Here is a 16753-nt window from a genome sequence, read left to right on the forward strand (position 1 = left end):
TCGCCTTTATCCATCCAACCCGAACTAACGTGAATTACAAGACAATCACATCCCCTAAATAGAACATACCACATTGTTCAGCAATTTGGGGTTCACATTGATTTTTTGGAAGCCCAGGAAAGTGTGGGGCACTCACCAGCTTTAAGGTCCGGATGCTCTCGTGAATTGGTCTTGGCAACCCCACCACGGTGTTAGTGTCACTGTAGGAAAGAGAAAATGGCTTGTCAGCACAAGAAGTCAGATTCGGATTCACATCACACAATCATTACATGTTACCCAGAACCATAAGGGGGTAGTCATCTTAATATAGAGCAGACAGACAGATATGCAGCGTCACAAAAGAAAGTGTGCCCAGGATGTGTTACCAGGGAAACCCGGCAAAGCTACCAAACATCTGGAGTGGGCTGCAGAAGTCAGAAGAGTGCTTGGTAATGCACCGGGAAAAGGAAACAATTCACTGCCAGAAGACCTTCCAGGGCACTTCAAAAAGTGAAACGAAGTGTCCCTATGGCAATCCACTGAAGAGGGCCTCTGTAGCAAAACACAAAAACAGGAAAATATAAAACTCTCCCTGCACTGGCAGCCTTACGGATGACCACTGCCCCAAAACAAGAGTTGAGCAGGTGGCTGGGGTTGAACAAGTCTTGCTCGCCCCAAAAGCAGCCAGGATACCAAAAGACAGGTATGTTGGGAGTGCCACTGAACTCAATGAAGGGCCAGATGCAAAATGGAAAAACGTCCTTGAACACAAACGCTAATCCTGGCTTCCCTGGCACCACCATCCTCGTTCTGAATCCCCCAATGTGCCCATGGGGCTCCTTAGTTGCCAGTCCCTAAACCCCACTCAGTCCCATTGGCCATTCATCCCCAAGCTCCCCAAACCCCAATCTGTGGAATAAATTCAGTACAAATCTCCCAGAACACGTAGGATCTTTGCTCCAACACCATCATCCAGGTATTTTACCTGCTTCCCCATCGGAATAATACTGACATCGTCCCAATGTTACAAGTCAGAGGTGTCTTTGGTGCCCCCATTACCGTGTGGGAAGTGGTTTCTAAAACGTTCAGCATCTCGTGCCACGTACACGCTGTTCCTTATTTGCCAGCCTTCAGGTGAGTGTTTCTAGTTACTCCCCACTGACAGCATCTGGCATCCATTGCCTGGCTCTTGTGGGGTCTTTTTAGGGATTCCACAATGCTGGATGGCCGCTTCGACTGACGGCCTAGCCCTTGAGCATCGCCATACAGGTCTGGATACATTTCTGCCCCTATGTCCATTGCCAGTGGCCAAAGTCGTCCACATGGAACTAACATTTATCTTTTTTATTTGCGTCCACATGGAACTAACATTTATCTTTTTTATTTGCGTCCACATGGAACTAACATTTATCTTTTTTATTTGCGTCCACATGGAACTAACATTTATCTTTTTTATTTGCGTCCACATGGAACTAACATTTATCTTTTTTATTTGCGTCCACATGGAACTAACATTTATCTTTTTTATTTGCGTCCACATGGAACTAACATTTATCTTTTTTATTTGCGTCCACATGGAACTAACATTTATCTTTTTTATTTGCGTCCACATGGAACTAACATTTATCTTTTTTATTTGCGTCCACATGGAACTAACATTTATCTTTTTTATTTGCGTCCACATGGAACTAACATTTATCTTTTTTATTTGCGTCCACATGGAACTAACATTTATCTTTTTTATTTGCGTCCACATGGAACTAACATTTATCTTTTTTATTGGCCATGCTTCTCTCCAATGCTATAGGGCAGAGTGGCCAACTTTTTGAGATCCTTTGGCGGGACACTTGCCCACAAAAGGCGGTGATGGCGTCACAGCGTCATTCACGTTTGTCCCACCCCATTTGTAATTTAAACAATTTGTTAATGACTTAACACCTGGCTTTATTGCAATGCAAATGGTTTGTCCTTGAGAGGTGATGGTCACGTAGTTTAATTGGAAACACAACCATCACGACCCCAAGAACAAAGCTCTAGAATTGGAATGAAGACCGGTGCCAGAGCGTTAGCAGCAAGACAAAAGAAGCCGGGGCTGCATAGCCACCCAGAGAAAGAAAACTGCAAGCAGCAGGCGGCGGTGTGCAGATGGCCACTTCAGTTTGCAGAGTGGCTCTGCTGGACGCAGGCTGTCCGGACTTGCAGTCTCCCCCTTAAGTACCCATGGCCTCACTGGCTCCATATTAATTTATTAATTAACATTTATAAAGTGCGCAACAGCCCGAAGGCATTGTGGTGCTGTTACAAGAAAGCATACTTAGTTACATGATCAATACACATAGGTGGGATGAGGAAAAATGGCAGAGGAGCAATTACAATGAAAGGTGGGGAGGGTAAGTAAGTGGGGGTGAAGGTGTTAGTTGAAAAGTGTAGTTTTTAGCATTTTCCGGAAGGATAGAAGAGAGGCCTCTGCTCGGAGTGGGTTCGGTAGGGCATTCCATAGTTTGGGGGGCAATGTGGGGGAAACCGATGCCACCGGCTCTGGCCCGCTTGATTGGCGGGATAAGCAGTTGGCTGGCATGACAGGTTATTTGGGACGCAAGGAGGTGGCTCTGATTTTCTCTGCTAGGTAGGGCGGGGCTGTGAGTGCAAGGCACTCGTGCATTAAGGTGAGCGTCTTGAAGGTAATCAGTTCCTTGACTGGGAGCCAGTGAGCTGCACGCCTGGCCTGTGAGATGTGGTCTCTTTTAGAAATGTTTAATGCTGCTCTGACAGCGTTATTTAGTATGACTTGGAGTCTATTCAAATTTTTGGCTGAGGTGCCTGCTAGGCTCATTACAATAGTCTAACTCGGCCCCGATGGTAGCTCTAGCTATTGAGAGACAATTCTGTTAGGATAAGTAAGGTTTTACTGCATTTATTAGTTTGGTGGTGTGAGCAGAGGCGGTGGCAATCAAGCTTACCCGACGTGTCATGGACAGAGTGGAGTCCAAGTAGACCCTTAGTGTCTTTACTGAGGAGGAGACAGGGATGATGGTATTATCAATGGTATAATCACTATATGGTTTGCCAAGTTTGGTTAGGGTTTCTTTAGGGCCGACTAGGAGGATTCTCAGTTTTGTCTCCATTGAGACATAGGCTATTTGCTGCCATCCAAGCTTGAATGGTAGCATATATCTTGTGGAGAGCTTTGGCTTCTTGATCATAGGAGCCCAAAAGTGGTAGGAGGAGCAGTGTATCATCGGCATAGTTAGTATATGCTATGCCGAGGGAGTCCAGTTTGTCGAAGAGCAGTTTGGTGAACAAATTATAAAGAGTAGGGGCTGTACATGAGCCCTGAGGGACTCCACGGTGGATTGTTGTTGGCTCTGCACTCGCCTGGTTGGAGAAGACCTTCATGGCTCTCCCTTCGAGGAAGGAAGTTATCCAAGAAGAGGCTTCTCTGGACAACTGAGCGCCATGGGTGAGATGTCAGGATCAAATGTGGCCAACAGGTCAAGAAGTAGGAGAAGAGCTGGTGTGGCTTCATCCATAATTTCTGTTATTTGGTTTTGAGATGAAGGGGCAGATTCAGTGCCATGACCTTCGCAGAACCTCGATTGCCTCTTACCAAGGATGCAGTTGGATTCAAGGAAGTGTTAAATTTGATTGTGAGACGCTTTATCAAGGATTTTCAGGAGAAATGGTACCATGGTGATGGGTCGGTAGTTATAAGGGGACGTGGGATCTAGGGAGGTTTTATTTAGCAGAGAGCGCACCCATGCTTCTTTGAGGCTGGGCGGGACAGTACCTGAAGTGAATGAGGCATTAATGAAGGCTGTTAAGAGAGGTGCAAGGGAATCAGTGCATTCTTTAATGATGTTGGGTGGACAAATGGCTCCTTTGCAGATAGATGGTTTTAGATGTTGAAGGAGGCCGAGGACTTCCAATTCAGTGAGCTCTCGGAAGGAGAAGAGGCAGTTGGCATGGTGATTGGTGGAGTGGCTAGGCGAGGGCGGATGGTCAGGGTTGGGTAGAGCTTCGAATTGAACTTGGATTTTCTTTTGGAGAAGTTCTATTTTGCTGAGCAAGGCTGCTTGTATACTAGAGCATCAAGCTTCATCTTTAGGGACCTCGTTGGGGCTTGTGGTAGAGGCGATTAGGTCCCTGAATATGGCGAACATTTCCTTAGACTGGGACTCAGCGTTTGATACCCGCGTGTTGACCAAATTGGACTTGGCTTTTATAATAACTTCTTTATACTGTGCAGATAACTTTTTAAAGTCATCATTGGTAGAATTGCTTGGCTTGGGTTGCCATTTAGATAATGCGTTACGTTTACAGGTTCGTAGGGCCTGCAGTTCAGCTGTGAACCAAGAGTTAACGTGCATTGATTTTTTCTCTTTTTTGCATTCAAGTGGGACAATAGCATCAATTGCTTTTGTGAGGGTGTCTGTGTTGATATCTGCTAGTAAGACAGGGTCATTGGAGAAAGGTGGCTTGAGCACAGGAACTTCCAGGAAGGGAAGAAGGTTGTCCTAACCTGAGCTGGAGGAGCTAAGGTGAGTGATTTAGTAGTAGGAGCTCTAGGAATGGATAATTGTATGAAGTTCTGGTCAGTCCAAGGGTAAGAGGAGTTAGAGCTGACGGTGGTGGAGCAGTTCTGGTCGGCCACCCAGTCGAGGGTGCGACCTTTGCAGTGTGTGGGGATTGTGACTTTTTGTACGAAACCCATGTCTTTATGTTCCTTTGCTAAAGCGGAGGCTGCTTTATCTTTTGGGTCATTTAGGCCCAGATTAAGGTCGCCAAGCAGGATGGTAGTGGAAGACTTAAGGTCATCACCTAGTAAGTGGAGAAGATGCCCCTGAAAGTCTGGGGCCAGGCCTGGAGGCCAGTAGACCAGGTGCATCTTCATGGTGCACTTTGGGGACATGGTAAGTTTGGCGGAGAGGACGTCAGCGTTATCTTCCCTTGGGAGGTTGAGCATCCTAATAGAAAGGGCTTCTTTAGTTGTAAAAGCTGCTACTCCGCCTTTCATCAGCTGTCTGTCTTGTCGGAGGATGGAGTATCCAGGTGGGAGGGCTAGTGAAATGGCAGGCCGGACGCCTCATGGAGCAATGTCTCAGTGATGGCAAGTAGATCGAGATCATGGATAGGGAGGAGGTTGTGGATCTGCACAGCATGGGCGGGGAGAGAGCATGCATTCATAAGGGTGCATGGGGGGGCTACTATTTTTTGTTGGAGGGGTGGCAGGGGATGCTGTGGAAAGATAGTGGGAGATAGTAGGTGGGGAAGGCGAACCTACTGGATTCGTGGTGCGAACTTTGAGAGTATGGTAGGTGTTGTTGAGGAAGGAGGTATGCCTTTGGTGCGGTATTTTGGTTGACGTTTCCGGGGATGTGTCTGTGTGTTTGGCCCTAGTGCCATTAGGGGCACAGAGGCAATGTGAGCGTATGCCCAACCTGATGTTCCTCATGGCCGTAGGCCTAGGGCGACTGTGGCGTTGTATAGGTTTAGTGCAGGACCTAAGCCTGAATAGCCTAGATGCTAGGTGGACAGGGGAGCAGGATGAAGCAGTGGAGCACATGGGGGAGGCCAGATCAGCAGAGAGAGAGTTATGTGGGTAATGTATACTGGTGTCCAACTCCCATAGGGGAAAGTGGAAGGAGTAAGTCATACAGGAATCACGCATCAACCACTGATGCAGAGTTAGGATGGGAGGTTAGGCCATGCAGTAGGAACAGAGTCAGAGGCAAGGTTACTGTAATGAGGTGTGTGATCTGCACAGAGAGCAGGTAGGACTGTTGACTAATATTGGTATACATGGCTAATTTAGGGGAAACACAGTTGACCAGACTGATCATACAGTATCAGAAAACAAGAATAAACAAGCAACACTGAGTAGTTAGTGATGAACAGGCTAGCCCTATGGAATTAAAGTGCTATCATTTAGTACAAGGCGATTGGTACCGCAATCCAGGAAGCATGCTATTCTTGTTCGAGAGGGTTTTGATTAGAGGCAGAAAAGATACTGAACAGGTTTGCACGTTAGCATAATGGTGGCAATGCTTGGACGTGAGAGGGTAGCGAAAATATGTTAATCACGTTCCTCCCAATTCCGACCGGCTCGGGACAGGAGCCTTAGTTCCGGGGCAGGCTTTGCCTGCCAGGTTTCGTGATTGGTAGATGTGGAGATGGTAAACCAATCAGCATCCAGGCATGAGTCAGAAGGAGAGGGGGGGGGGTCCCAAAAATTATCTGGCAGTCATTTTAGAGATTTTTAACCCTCATGGTTAACTGTAGGGCTGAAGCCAAAGAAAACTTGTGCAATGATGAATATATTAACTTTGCACCTAGAAGGACGATGCAAGTGATCTCATAATAATAAAAAGGAACTGCACATTCCGAACGCAAAGCTAGAAGATGATCAGCCGTTTGTGCCAATCAAATTTTAGTGAAGGCCCACGGGCTTACCTTCACATTTGGAAGTGAAGAGGGCACTTCTCCTGCAGCGCGAGATGAGCTCCTGCTCATGGAGGAAAAGGTATGATATTGTGGAACACTGCTTACTTCATACCGACCTCCTCTATAGAGAGCAGGGCAAGTATGCGGCTCTCTACTATGCCCCGAAACGCCTAGTTGCCTCACGGTTCGCTCTCTGCATAGAAGAGGCCCAGCTCTTATTTACCAGCACTCTCAGCGCCAGCATGCTGGAGAGGCCATATTAGCTACAGGATCGGTAGGAGAATGATGGTGAAGCAGTCCTACACAAAACACTGACAAGGCCGTTGCTATGGAGGGCAGTGCATGTCCCACCGGTGATGCGTGTTCGGACACCTGTATGTCTATACAGAAGCCCAGCTCAAGCTGCAGACTGAGATGGGGAAACCGCAGCATTGTGAGCATATGGGATTCCAAGAAGAGCATCCTTTGTCTGCCAAGCCCATATGCATTTCTTAACATATTACAAAGCAGCACCTACCGTCTGAATGAGCATGAAGCCTTGTCGATTATTGAGAAGAACAAGTTACTTACCAACTGGTAACGTTCTTTCGATTGGATGTTCCTCCAACGTATTCCTCATCTTAGATGTATTCCATCCAGCGACGTCATCCGGTGTATGAGTAGCACGGGCAGCGCCCGTTGGCCTCAGTTCTGTTTTTCCCCCTTTTCTTGCCTGTGATCTTGTACTGTGTAGATTGTGCCGGCAAACAGGTATCAGCCTTGCGAGATTTGAGATGGCAATAACCCGGAAAAATCTACAGAGGGGTAGGTTGGGAGGGCGATGAGGAATTCGTTGGAGGAACATCCAATCAAAAGAATGTTACCAGTTGGTAAATTCTTCGAGTGGATTGTGTCCTCCAACGTATTCCTCATCTTAGATAGACTCCCAAAGCAGTATTTTGTTACTTTCTCTGGAGGAGGGGGTCAGATTTTTTTTTTTTTATCAATGCTTTTAGATGGCGGAATAAAGCACAGCTTTTCCAAAAGTCAGCTCTCTAGACTGGGAAGCATCCAGGCTATAGAATTTTGAGAAGGTGTGAAGTGAAGACCAAGTTGCTGCTTCGCAAATGGACCTTATTGGAACACCTCTTTGAAGGGCCGTGGAAGAGGTGATGCCTCTAGTGGAATGAGCCCTCAACCCTTCTGGTGGGTCTTTTTGTGCTAGTCTGTAGCATTCTGAAATGTAAAGTACGATCCAGCGTGAAATTGTCTGTTTTGTTACCGATTGACCCAGTTACCTTCCTGTGTAGCCTAAAAACAACTGGTTGTCCACTCTAAGCCTAGAAAGTCTAGAGATGTAAAAGCTTAAAGCTCTTTTCGGATCCAGTCTGTGTAATCTTTCTTCCTCCTTAGAAGGATTGAGGTGGTGGATAGAATGAGGGTAGAACAATTTTCTGACTTAAATGAAAATCATATATTACTTTTGGTAAAAATTATGGTTTAACCCTCAATACAACCCTGTCCTTATGGAACACAGTATAGGGTGGCCCAGAATACAGTGCCTGCAATTCGCTCACTCATTTTGCCGATGTTGGAGAAACTAAAAAGGCCATTTTCCAGGTTAGTAATCTTAATGGACACGTGTGCATAGGCTGAAAAGGGGCACACATTAAGAATTTTAGGACTAAATCTAGATCCCAAATCGGTACTTGAAATGGGTGAGGAGGAAACACAGTGAGTCCTTTTAAGAATTGTGTTATCAAAGGAATTTTGAAGTAGGAGCATTCTTCCGATGAGCGCTTGAAGATGGAAAGCGTCACAAGATAACCTTTTATTGTTCCAATATTTAGCCCTCTATGTGCTAGGGTCAGAAGGAAAGATAGTACTTCCAGAATAGAACATAGAAAAGGATCGACATTCTTTTCCCTGCACCAATTGCAAAACATTTTCCAAAGGCAACGGTATAGAGACTTTGTTGCTGGCCTTCTTGCCGAAAGCAACACCTCCATAACATCATCTTGAAGGTTCCAATCCCTGTATCTCAGCCTTTCAGATACGAAGCATGAAGGTTGAGTGTTCTGACCTCTGGGTGGAGAACCTGACCTTCCATTTGAGAGAGAAGGTTCTCTCTCTCTGAGGAAGACGTACTGGAGGACAGATGGACATATCTATAAGGTCCGGATACCACGTTCTCCTGGCCCAATCCGGGGCAATTAGAATCATGCGGTTCCCGAAGCGTCTCAGCCTCCTGATGACCTGAGGAATGACGGGAATCGGAGGGAACGCGTACAATAGTGGGAAATTCCAATCCACCACGAACGCGTCCCCCAGGGCTCCTCTCGGGGGTAATTCCCTTGAGCAATACCTTTCGCATTTTCGGATGGTACTGGTTGCGAATAGGTCTACCTGAGGGGTTCCCCAAAGGCGAAGATCTCTTGAATTACTTCCTAAGCCAGTTCCCATTCATGGGACACCGTGCTCTGCCTGCTCAGAGCATCTGCCGTCATATTCTCTTCCCCGGCTAGACGAATTGCTGTTAAAGAGATTCCCTCCTGAATCGCCCAATACCAGAGCTGCATTGCCTCTCTGCACAGGGTAGTGACCCCACACCTCCTCTGTGTCGTCCGTCATTATCAGGACATTCTTTCCCCTGACAGATGGCAGGAAGGCCTTCAGCGCTAGTCTGATTGCCCTCAGCTCTAAAAGGTTGATATGTAGTTTGGACTCCGATGGAGACCAACGACCATTGATTGTAAAATCGTTGGCATGAGCTCCCCACCCCAGGAGGGAGGCGTCCGTCACTACTGTGATCTCCGGCCATGGTTGCCAAAAAGGTTCTCCTTTTAGGATGTTCTCTGTACAGGTCCACCATAGAAGGTCTTGTCTGACGTTGTTCGGAATCTGAAGAAGATCCGCCATTTGACCCGAGAACTGGGACCACCGAGTCTTTAGGGCCCATTGAAGGGATCTCATCCTCAAGCGTGCCTCTAGCACCAGAAAGATGCAGGATGCCATGAGGCCGAGCAACCTTAAAAAGTCGTTAGCCTGGAGATTTTGGGCATTTTGGAATTTGGAAATCCTCTGAAGAATGTCTTGAGCCCTCATCTTGGGAGGTGTGCTCTTTCCCAAGGATGTGTCTAGTACAGCTCCTATGTACTGAAGCTGTTGGGAAGGTGTGATTTGAGACTTCTTGAAATTGAGGGAGAAGCCCAGTTTGTGGAGGAAGTGGCAGGTGACTTTCAGATGATCCAGTGCTTGCTCGGCAGAGCGCGCTCTGATCAACCAATCGTCCAGGTAGGGGTAGACAAGAATCCCCCCTCTCCTGAGGTGCGCTGCCACCACTACCATTAACTTTGTGAAGACCCTCGGGGCGGAGGTCAACCCGAATGGCAGGACTCGAAACTGATAGTGTGAGTCGCCAACTACGAACCTCAGGTATTTTCTGTGTTTGAGATGAAACGGCACATGAAAATAAGCATCCTGGAGGTCCAATGACACCAACCAGTCCTGGAGTTGAAGGGCCTGAAGGATCTGAGAAAGGGTAACCATCTTGAATTTGTCTTTCCTGAGGAACTTGTTTAAGTTTCTTAAGACCAAGATGGGTCTCAGTCCTCCGTCCTTTTTGGGGATCAAAAAATACGGGGAGTACCATCCCTCGTTCGTCTCTGCTGCAGGTACTAGTTCTATAGCACCTTTCTCCAGCAGGGTTACAACTTCCTGCTGTAGGAGCGGGTTTGAAACTTTCAACGGGTGTCTCCCTGGTGGATTGCTTTGAGGTTGCTTTAGAAAAGGAAGGCAGTAGCCTTGGGCTATTATTTCTAGAGCCCAAACATCTGAAGTAATGGCTCGCCATTCTTGCAGATGCTGCGACAGCCTGCCTCCTACAGGTGTTTTGTGGTGCAAGTCCTCAAAGTGGTTTTGTGGCGGATGTTGCAACCGCTGATGGCAAAGAGGCTGCAGCTGGAGCTGGCTTATTACGTTTTCCTCGTCCACCACGAGTGGCCTTTCTTTGCCCCCTTTGACTGCCCATTCCTCTCGCCTTTCCATATGAGGTGTAATAACGATAGGATTGTCCTCTCCACGATTGCCCTTGCGCACGAAAAGGCTGAGGTTGCCTAATAGCAGCTCCTAAAGATTTGGCCGCTGCTTTTGAGGTCTGCAACCTCTCAAGGCTCTAGTCAGCCTTGTTGCCAAAAAGGTGAGGCCCGTCAAAAGGCATGTTCAGAAGGCGGTTCTGTACGTCCGGTGCAAAACCCGACTTCCGTAACCACGCAAACCTGCGCATTAACGTGCTCGTGCCCTTGGACCTGCTTACACTATCCGCAGTGTCCAATCCAGATTGAAGGGATTCCTGCATTGCCTCCTTTCCATCTCTAACGATGGCTAGGAAACCTTCCCTTTCTTGCCCTTTTGGTATGTGCTCCGCCTCCATTGCGATGCACTCCCACAGAGTGTACGAAAATGTTGCCAAGGCACATGTGGAGTTGGCAGATTTTAATGCCATGCTCCCGGCTGAAAATACCTTCCGTGCCCAACCATCCACACGCTTATCGTCCAGGTCTGGAGGGATACAAGGGTACGCAAGTTTGTTGGAAGCTGTGGCTGCCTGTATGACCAGACTCTCGGGAGTTGGATGTTTTGACAGATAGCTGGGGTCGCTACTGGCTGGGCGGTATTTTGATGCGAGGGACTTATTTACCGGAGGAATAGAATCCGGAGTTTCCCAATTCTTGGCCCCCCTGTTTTGTAAGGCTACATGAAAAGTTAGTACTGGGTCTTCAGAGGGACCATGGTCCAATATGTCTGTTAAATCGTCTTGGATGAATTGGGCTGGTTGTCTAGCCCATCCCAAGTAATCTACCACCTTGGTCATTAACTGACAGTAAGATGGACTGGCATGCTCTCCTGGATCTGGTCTACCGAAGTCATTCTCAGGAGAAGTGTCAATGCCACTTGCATTATGTAAAGACTCCACCAAATCCCTCATTCTGCTTTCCTCTGAGATTAAGCATTCTGGGACATTTGGGGTGCCATATTCCAATCCAAAAGGTACATTTTCCTCCTCGGATCTCTCCTGTTCTTCAATAATTGAGGTCAAGGATTTGAAAAACTCCTTCCTAGCGAGAGGCTTAAAAACCTTCCCTGGGAGAGGAGGAGGAAGAGGTGTAGTACCAGGCTCTGAAGAAATTACATGTTTTGTAACTTTCTCCTTCCTTTTTCTAGCTGCCCTGGCTTGGTTGGAGCCTTTGGCACTGAGGGTTTCGGCGTCGACGTCAATAAAGGCGTCGATGACACAGTGGTCGTCGACAGAGTCTGCTTCGAGGGCGTCGAGGCAGTCTTCGACGATTTTCCCTTCGAGGTGTGACAGGTCTCGGACGGCGTCGGTGACCTCGAGCGGTCGACTCGACTCGAGCATTTATCGCTCGGCGTCCTGGAAGGTCCCCTATCCTTCCTTTTTCGATCACCCGGGCTCGTGGGCGTGCGAGTGTCGGAGCGATCACACTCCCGGGCCAGCTTCCGAAGAAGGCGCGGACCGAGGCTTCACCTTCTCAAACACCTCCATCATTTTGACCCTGAATGCTTCCCACTCTTCGGAAGACGAATGTTTCGTGGGGCAATTCATTTTTTTCAGACTCGTCTGACGACGAGGTGGAGGGAGACCTGTGGCGTTGTTTCTTCGATTTTTTTGACGAAGACGAACAACGAGAATCGCTTTGGGATCTAGATCGATCCCTTTTGCGTCTAGGAGATTTCTCCTCATGGGGTCTCGACTCGACGCTAGAGGCTAGAGGCTTTTCGATTCTTCCGACCTACCTGTAGCTTTCCTCTCCTTTCTCGCAAGGCCTTCCCCGTCATCGCCTGACACTTCGAACAGGCCTCCATGTCGTGCCCTTCTCCGAGGCACCGCAAACACTCACGGTGCGGGTCCGTGATCGACATTTTTGAGCCGCACGACTTGCATTTCTTGAAACGCAATCTCGGGGTTGTGGTCGGCGTCGATGATGAGGACATATTTTCTTCTTGTTTATATAAATATTCTTCACAGAACTTGAGGCGCGCCGAATGTCCGAAGCAACGTAACTGCGGAAAAACGGAACTGAGGCCTGTACCATGTTGTTGGTGTAGAAAACTACACAACATTATTGTACGGCTAGACAGAAGTTCTACTTCCAGGATGAAATGCTTAAAATATTTGCCTCCAAGGTTTTTCCAGGAGTTGGCTTGGACAACGTCCTATGTATATAAGGACACCTTTATAAACTACTACCAAAATCAATATCAGAGTAAATTTGAAACACTTGATGCCATTCTAATTAATTGGAGTGACAGCGTTAGTGTTGAGCAGGAATGCACAAATGTAGCTGCAAAGGAGCATGTGCCCATGCCAATGTTTTGTGTAGTGAGCAGCCAGGGAATATGAAAATCTGTGCCCGTGGCCAATGCTTTGTATAGTGAGCAGCCAGGGCATATGAAAATCTGTGCCCATGGCCAATGCTTTGTGTAGTGAGCAGCAAGGTAATATAAAAATCTGTGCCCGTGGTCAATGCTTTGTGTAGTGAGCAGCCAGGGAATATGAAAATATATGCCCATGGCCAATGCTGTGTGTGGGGAGCAGCCAGGGAATATGAAAATCTTTGCCCATGTCCAATGCTTTGTGTAGTGAGCAGCCAGGGAATATGAAAATCTGTGCCCGTGGCCAATGCTTTTTGTAGGGAGCAGCCACGGAATATGAAAATCTGTGCCCGTGGCCAATGCTTTGTATAGTGAGCAGCCAGGGAATATGAAAATCTGTGCCCGTGGCCAATGCTTTGTGTAGTGAGCAGCCAGGGAATATGAAAATCTGTGCCCATGGCCAATGCTTTGTGTATTGAGCAGCCAGGGAATATGAAAATCTGTGCCGGTGGCCAATGCTTTGTGTAGTGAGCAGCAAGGTAATATAAAAATCTGTGCCCGTGGCCAATGCTTTGTGTAGTGAGCAGCCAGGGAATATGAAAATCTGTGCCCGTGGCCAATGCTTTGTATAGTGAGCAGCCAGGGAATATAAAAATCTGTGCCCGTGGCCAATGCTTTGTGTAGTGAGCAGCCAGGGAATATGAAAATCTGTGCCCATGGCCAATGCTTTGTGTAGTGAAAGACAATCCTGAATGACATTTGCATATTTCACATTGACATCCCGTGAAGTCACTTCCCAATGCTTGCTAGAGTCTCACACCCTTTTCTTTAGGAAAAGAGCGCTGCTTAGAAGGGAGTACAAAAAGCTGGACACAAACTCCCCTGGAAGGCCCAATGAAAGTGAATACACAGCTCTATATAGATCACAAGGGGTTGCTTGATGGTTGACGAGTCGGGCATATAGTACTTACTTTCCCAACGTGTAGCCAATGAATTTGCTGCGACTGTTTTCAAGGAACATCTCAATATCCTTCTCCCTAGAAGAATCAAGAGAAAATGAAACCGGAAAATGTTCATATACTACAAGAGGAGTGGGCAAGAGGGGGGAGTCGGTAAAAGTAGGAGGGACGAAAAAGAGCAATGGAGAAACAGAGGACAAACAGAATGAAAAACCAATGGTCAAGTGACAAAAAGTGACAAAATGGTGCAACACAAATAATATGAAACATTGGAAAAGTAGACAAAACAAAAAGAGACAGAACTGTTAGGACAGTTTGTCTTAAGTAGAACTAAGGCCTTAATAAAACATCTGAGGCAGTACAAAACTCCACTCTTAGTATAAAGCTGTACCACCTGAGAAGATTTGGTAGCGTAGACAGAGCAGCCAGGTGTATTTTAGGAGAGAGGGCTGTAGCTTGGTACAAAGAAATCGCAGCGTACATATGGTCCAAAGAAACAGTGAAACACTATGTATTGCAAAAACAAATGTTTTTTTAAAATACATGTAGGCCAAGATAAATCTTGGGTACGTAAGTACTGTTAGGCAAGAATTGGTGTAGTAACCCTGTGGGAGTCTACACAACCCTTGTCCTCTTGGTATTAGGTAACCCACCTTTTGGTATAGGCCTGTACTATACAAGTTGGTAGTGTGACTGAGCAGCCAGGCTTATCTCAAGAGGGGTAAATGTGAGCTGTAGCAATGAAATCCACCAATACAAGTAGCCAAGTAACACTTGCACTTAAGGTTGTTATAATTATTTATTTAACAATAGTTTTTAAATAACTTTTTTTTTTTTAAAAGGCCAATATTGTGAATTTCAGGGAAACCACAAGCAAGTATTACAGTTTTAGAAGAGCAGCAGCTATTCAAAGCCAGTATAGCCTATTGGTACATAACGTGTATGCTATTACTAATCCAGGAACAGATAGGTTGCACCAATGATACTTTTCAGAAGTGTATTACAGAATTCTAAGATAAATAAGAAATCTAGCAGACTTAAGAAAGGCAATCAGCAGTTCAAGGTAAGTAAGAACCTATACACTTTTCAGAGGGGTTACAACAACTCCAAGAGAAGTATGAACTGCAAGACTGTTTTAGGAATGCACTCAGCAGATCAGCGAAAGCAAAACCCAATGGTGCCCTCATCACTTATTCCAGATAGCTAAACCTCTTGGTAAGGTTTTACAGCGATTCAGTTAAGAAGAATAAAACCAACACAATTACTTTTAAGAAAAGTGGAACCATGTTAAAAGTAAGTAAACCAACGTATACACTTTCTAAAGGGGCAACCAACAAGTAATAATTTTTTTTAACACTTTGCAATTTATTTCATTTCAGAGATGTTGCAAAACAAACTCATTTGCAAGTTAGTACTTTTACACTTGTTATATTCTCAAGACAGAAGCCTTATCTTGTATAGTCCTTCCCGAGTCTATAGCATGAGTTTTCTTAGAGACAAACGAGGGGCCCTAGGGGTCTAGAAGCCAGCTCTAGACAGGTCAGGATAGGGTGCAGTTGCAGGAAAGTCATTCCAGAGGAGATCATCGTCAACAAGTATACCTTGTCGTGGGTAAACTAGTATTCCCAAGAATAGTAAGGTGAAATTGACTTTACTTACCATTTCTCTTTGTAGGTCCACACACCCCATTTTATGGGGAGTGCTGGGAGGTTACTTAGTAGCCCCTTTTCCTACATTCTCATATAACTTTTTTATGTTACCTTCACTACTTTAAATGGGTGGTGGCAGTGGTTTAATTTTTCCTACCATTGTGCTTTTCTACCGCAGGCTGAACCCTCAGCCACAGTACAGCACCCATGGGTGTCCATTTAGTCAAAATGGCCCCAGACTTCGTTTTTAACCATTTTCAGTTTGTGAGGTCTTTCTTGGCTTTTACTTTGTGCGTCGAGACAGGTTTGAGCCTTATCCTTGTCTTGCCTTTGGCAGGCTTCAGCCCTGAAGCCTTCCCGTGGCTCCAGTGTGTCTGGAAGGGCAGGAAGTGAGGGAGGGTCCCAAAACTCCCCTGTCCTTTGTCTTTATGTGGGCCTAAACAAAAGCAGTCCTGGATTGGCCGGCTGGCTTTCCTGAAAGGAGAGCCACGCTGCTGTGTGATTGACAGCCTAGGCTGTGAATGAATGGGAAACTTGCTTAAAAGGCGAGGGCTTGGGTACTAGAGGCAGAGTCGACCACTGGAAGAAACATCCGAAGAAACTGCAAAGAGAAGCCCGGTGCTTCCTCCTGGACCTTGAAGTGCCCGGTGAAGCTCTGCTGCTGTGCGGACCTTTTTCATATCGACAGAAGCTCCGGATGGGACGACTTCTTCCCTTGGGTTAGTAGGACCAACTAACCCAGAGATGAACTCCACTTTGGCGCAATCCATGACTTGATGTGCCTCTCCAGTGCCGCAGAAGCCCAATGCCAGGGGTCTAGTGTCCATAACCAAGTGCAACGTCTTCCGCGAAACAAATCCGGCCAAAAGCTACAGGAGCCTCCTAAGGAGACTCCAGAAGCAGGAAAAGCCGATCCAGTCTCTCCTCACCAGAGTGCAGGACCGAGGGGCAAGGACCAGAGATATTCGTTTTTCATCAGTGCTGTTTGCGTGGCGCTGAAACACTGAAGAGCCACTGAATCGAAGGAAATCCGTAGCAACAAAGTTCTTTCTCGAGTACTGCTGCAGGAGCCCTCCAGGCGTCCTCCCTCTTGTCACCAAAAAACACAAAAAAGACTCTGGGGAAAATGTATATAGCCCCGAGATTCGTCCCCATAGCGCGGCTTACGACAGTTTCCAAACTAGAGAATCTCGTGGCTTCCATGTTGTCCCTCCCTTGGGATGATGCACAACACTCTTCAAACACTCTAAACAAAGCAAACAGTTATGCCTTCAAAGAGTACAAACATTTATAATACTTTATTGACATTTCATGAACATATGATAAAAACTTGGTGCATAGCACCCATCAACT

At 46.7% G+C, this 16753-nt stretch overlaps 1 protein-coding gene across 2 annotated transcripts in view; it reads right to left on the reverse strand.

The window, feature by feature from the left end:
- STRIP1 (striatin interacting protein 1) overlaps positions 1-16753 on the reverse strand; it is a 306491-nt gene that overhangs the window by 126199 nt on the left and 163539 nt on the right. For both annotated transcript variants that reach the window (XM_069632974.1, XM_069632973.1), the window contains exons 11-12: positions 13764-13829; positions 137-200 (exon numbers count right to left, since the gene is read on the reverse strand). In XM_069632974.1, coding sequence (XP_069489075.1) covers positions 137-200; positions 13764-13829 — 130 coding nt within the window. The remainder of the gene's footprint in view (positions 1-136; positions 201-13763; positions 13830-16753) is intronic.

The sequence above is a fragment of the Ambystoma mexicanum genome, chromosome 13 (genome assembly GCF_040938575.1).
Source record: "Ambystoma mexicanum isolate Mex_15411 chromosome 13, UKY_AmexF1_1, whole genome shotgun sequence".
Taxonomy (NCBI): Eukaryota; Metazoa; Chordata; class Amphibia; order Caudata; family Ambystomatidae; genus Ambystoma; species Ambystoma mexicanum.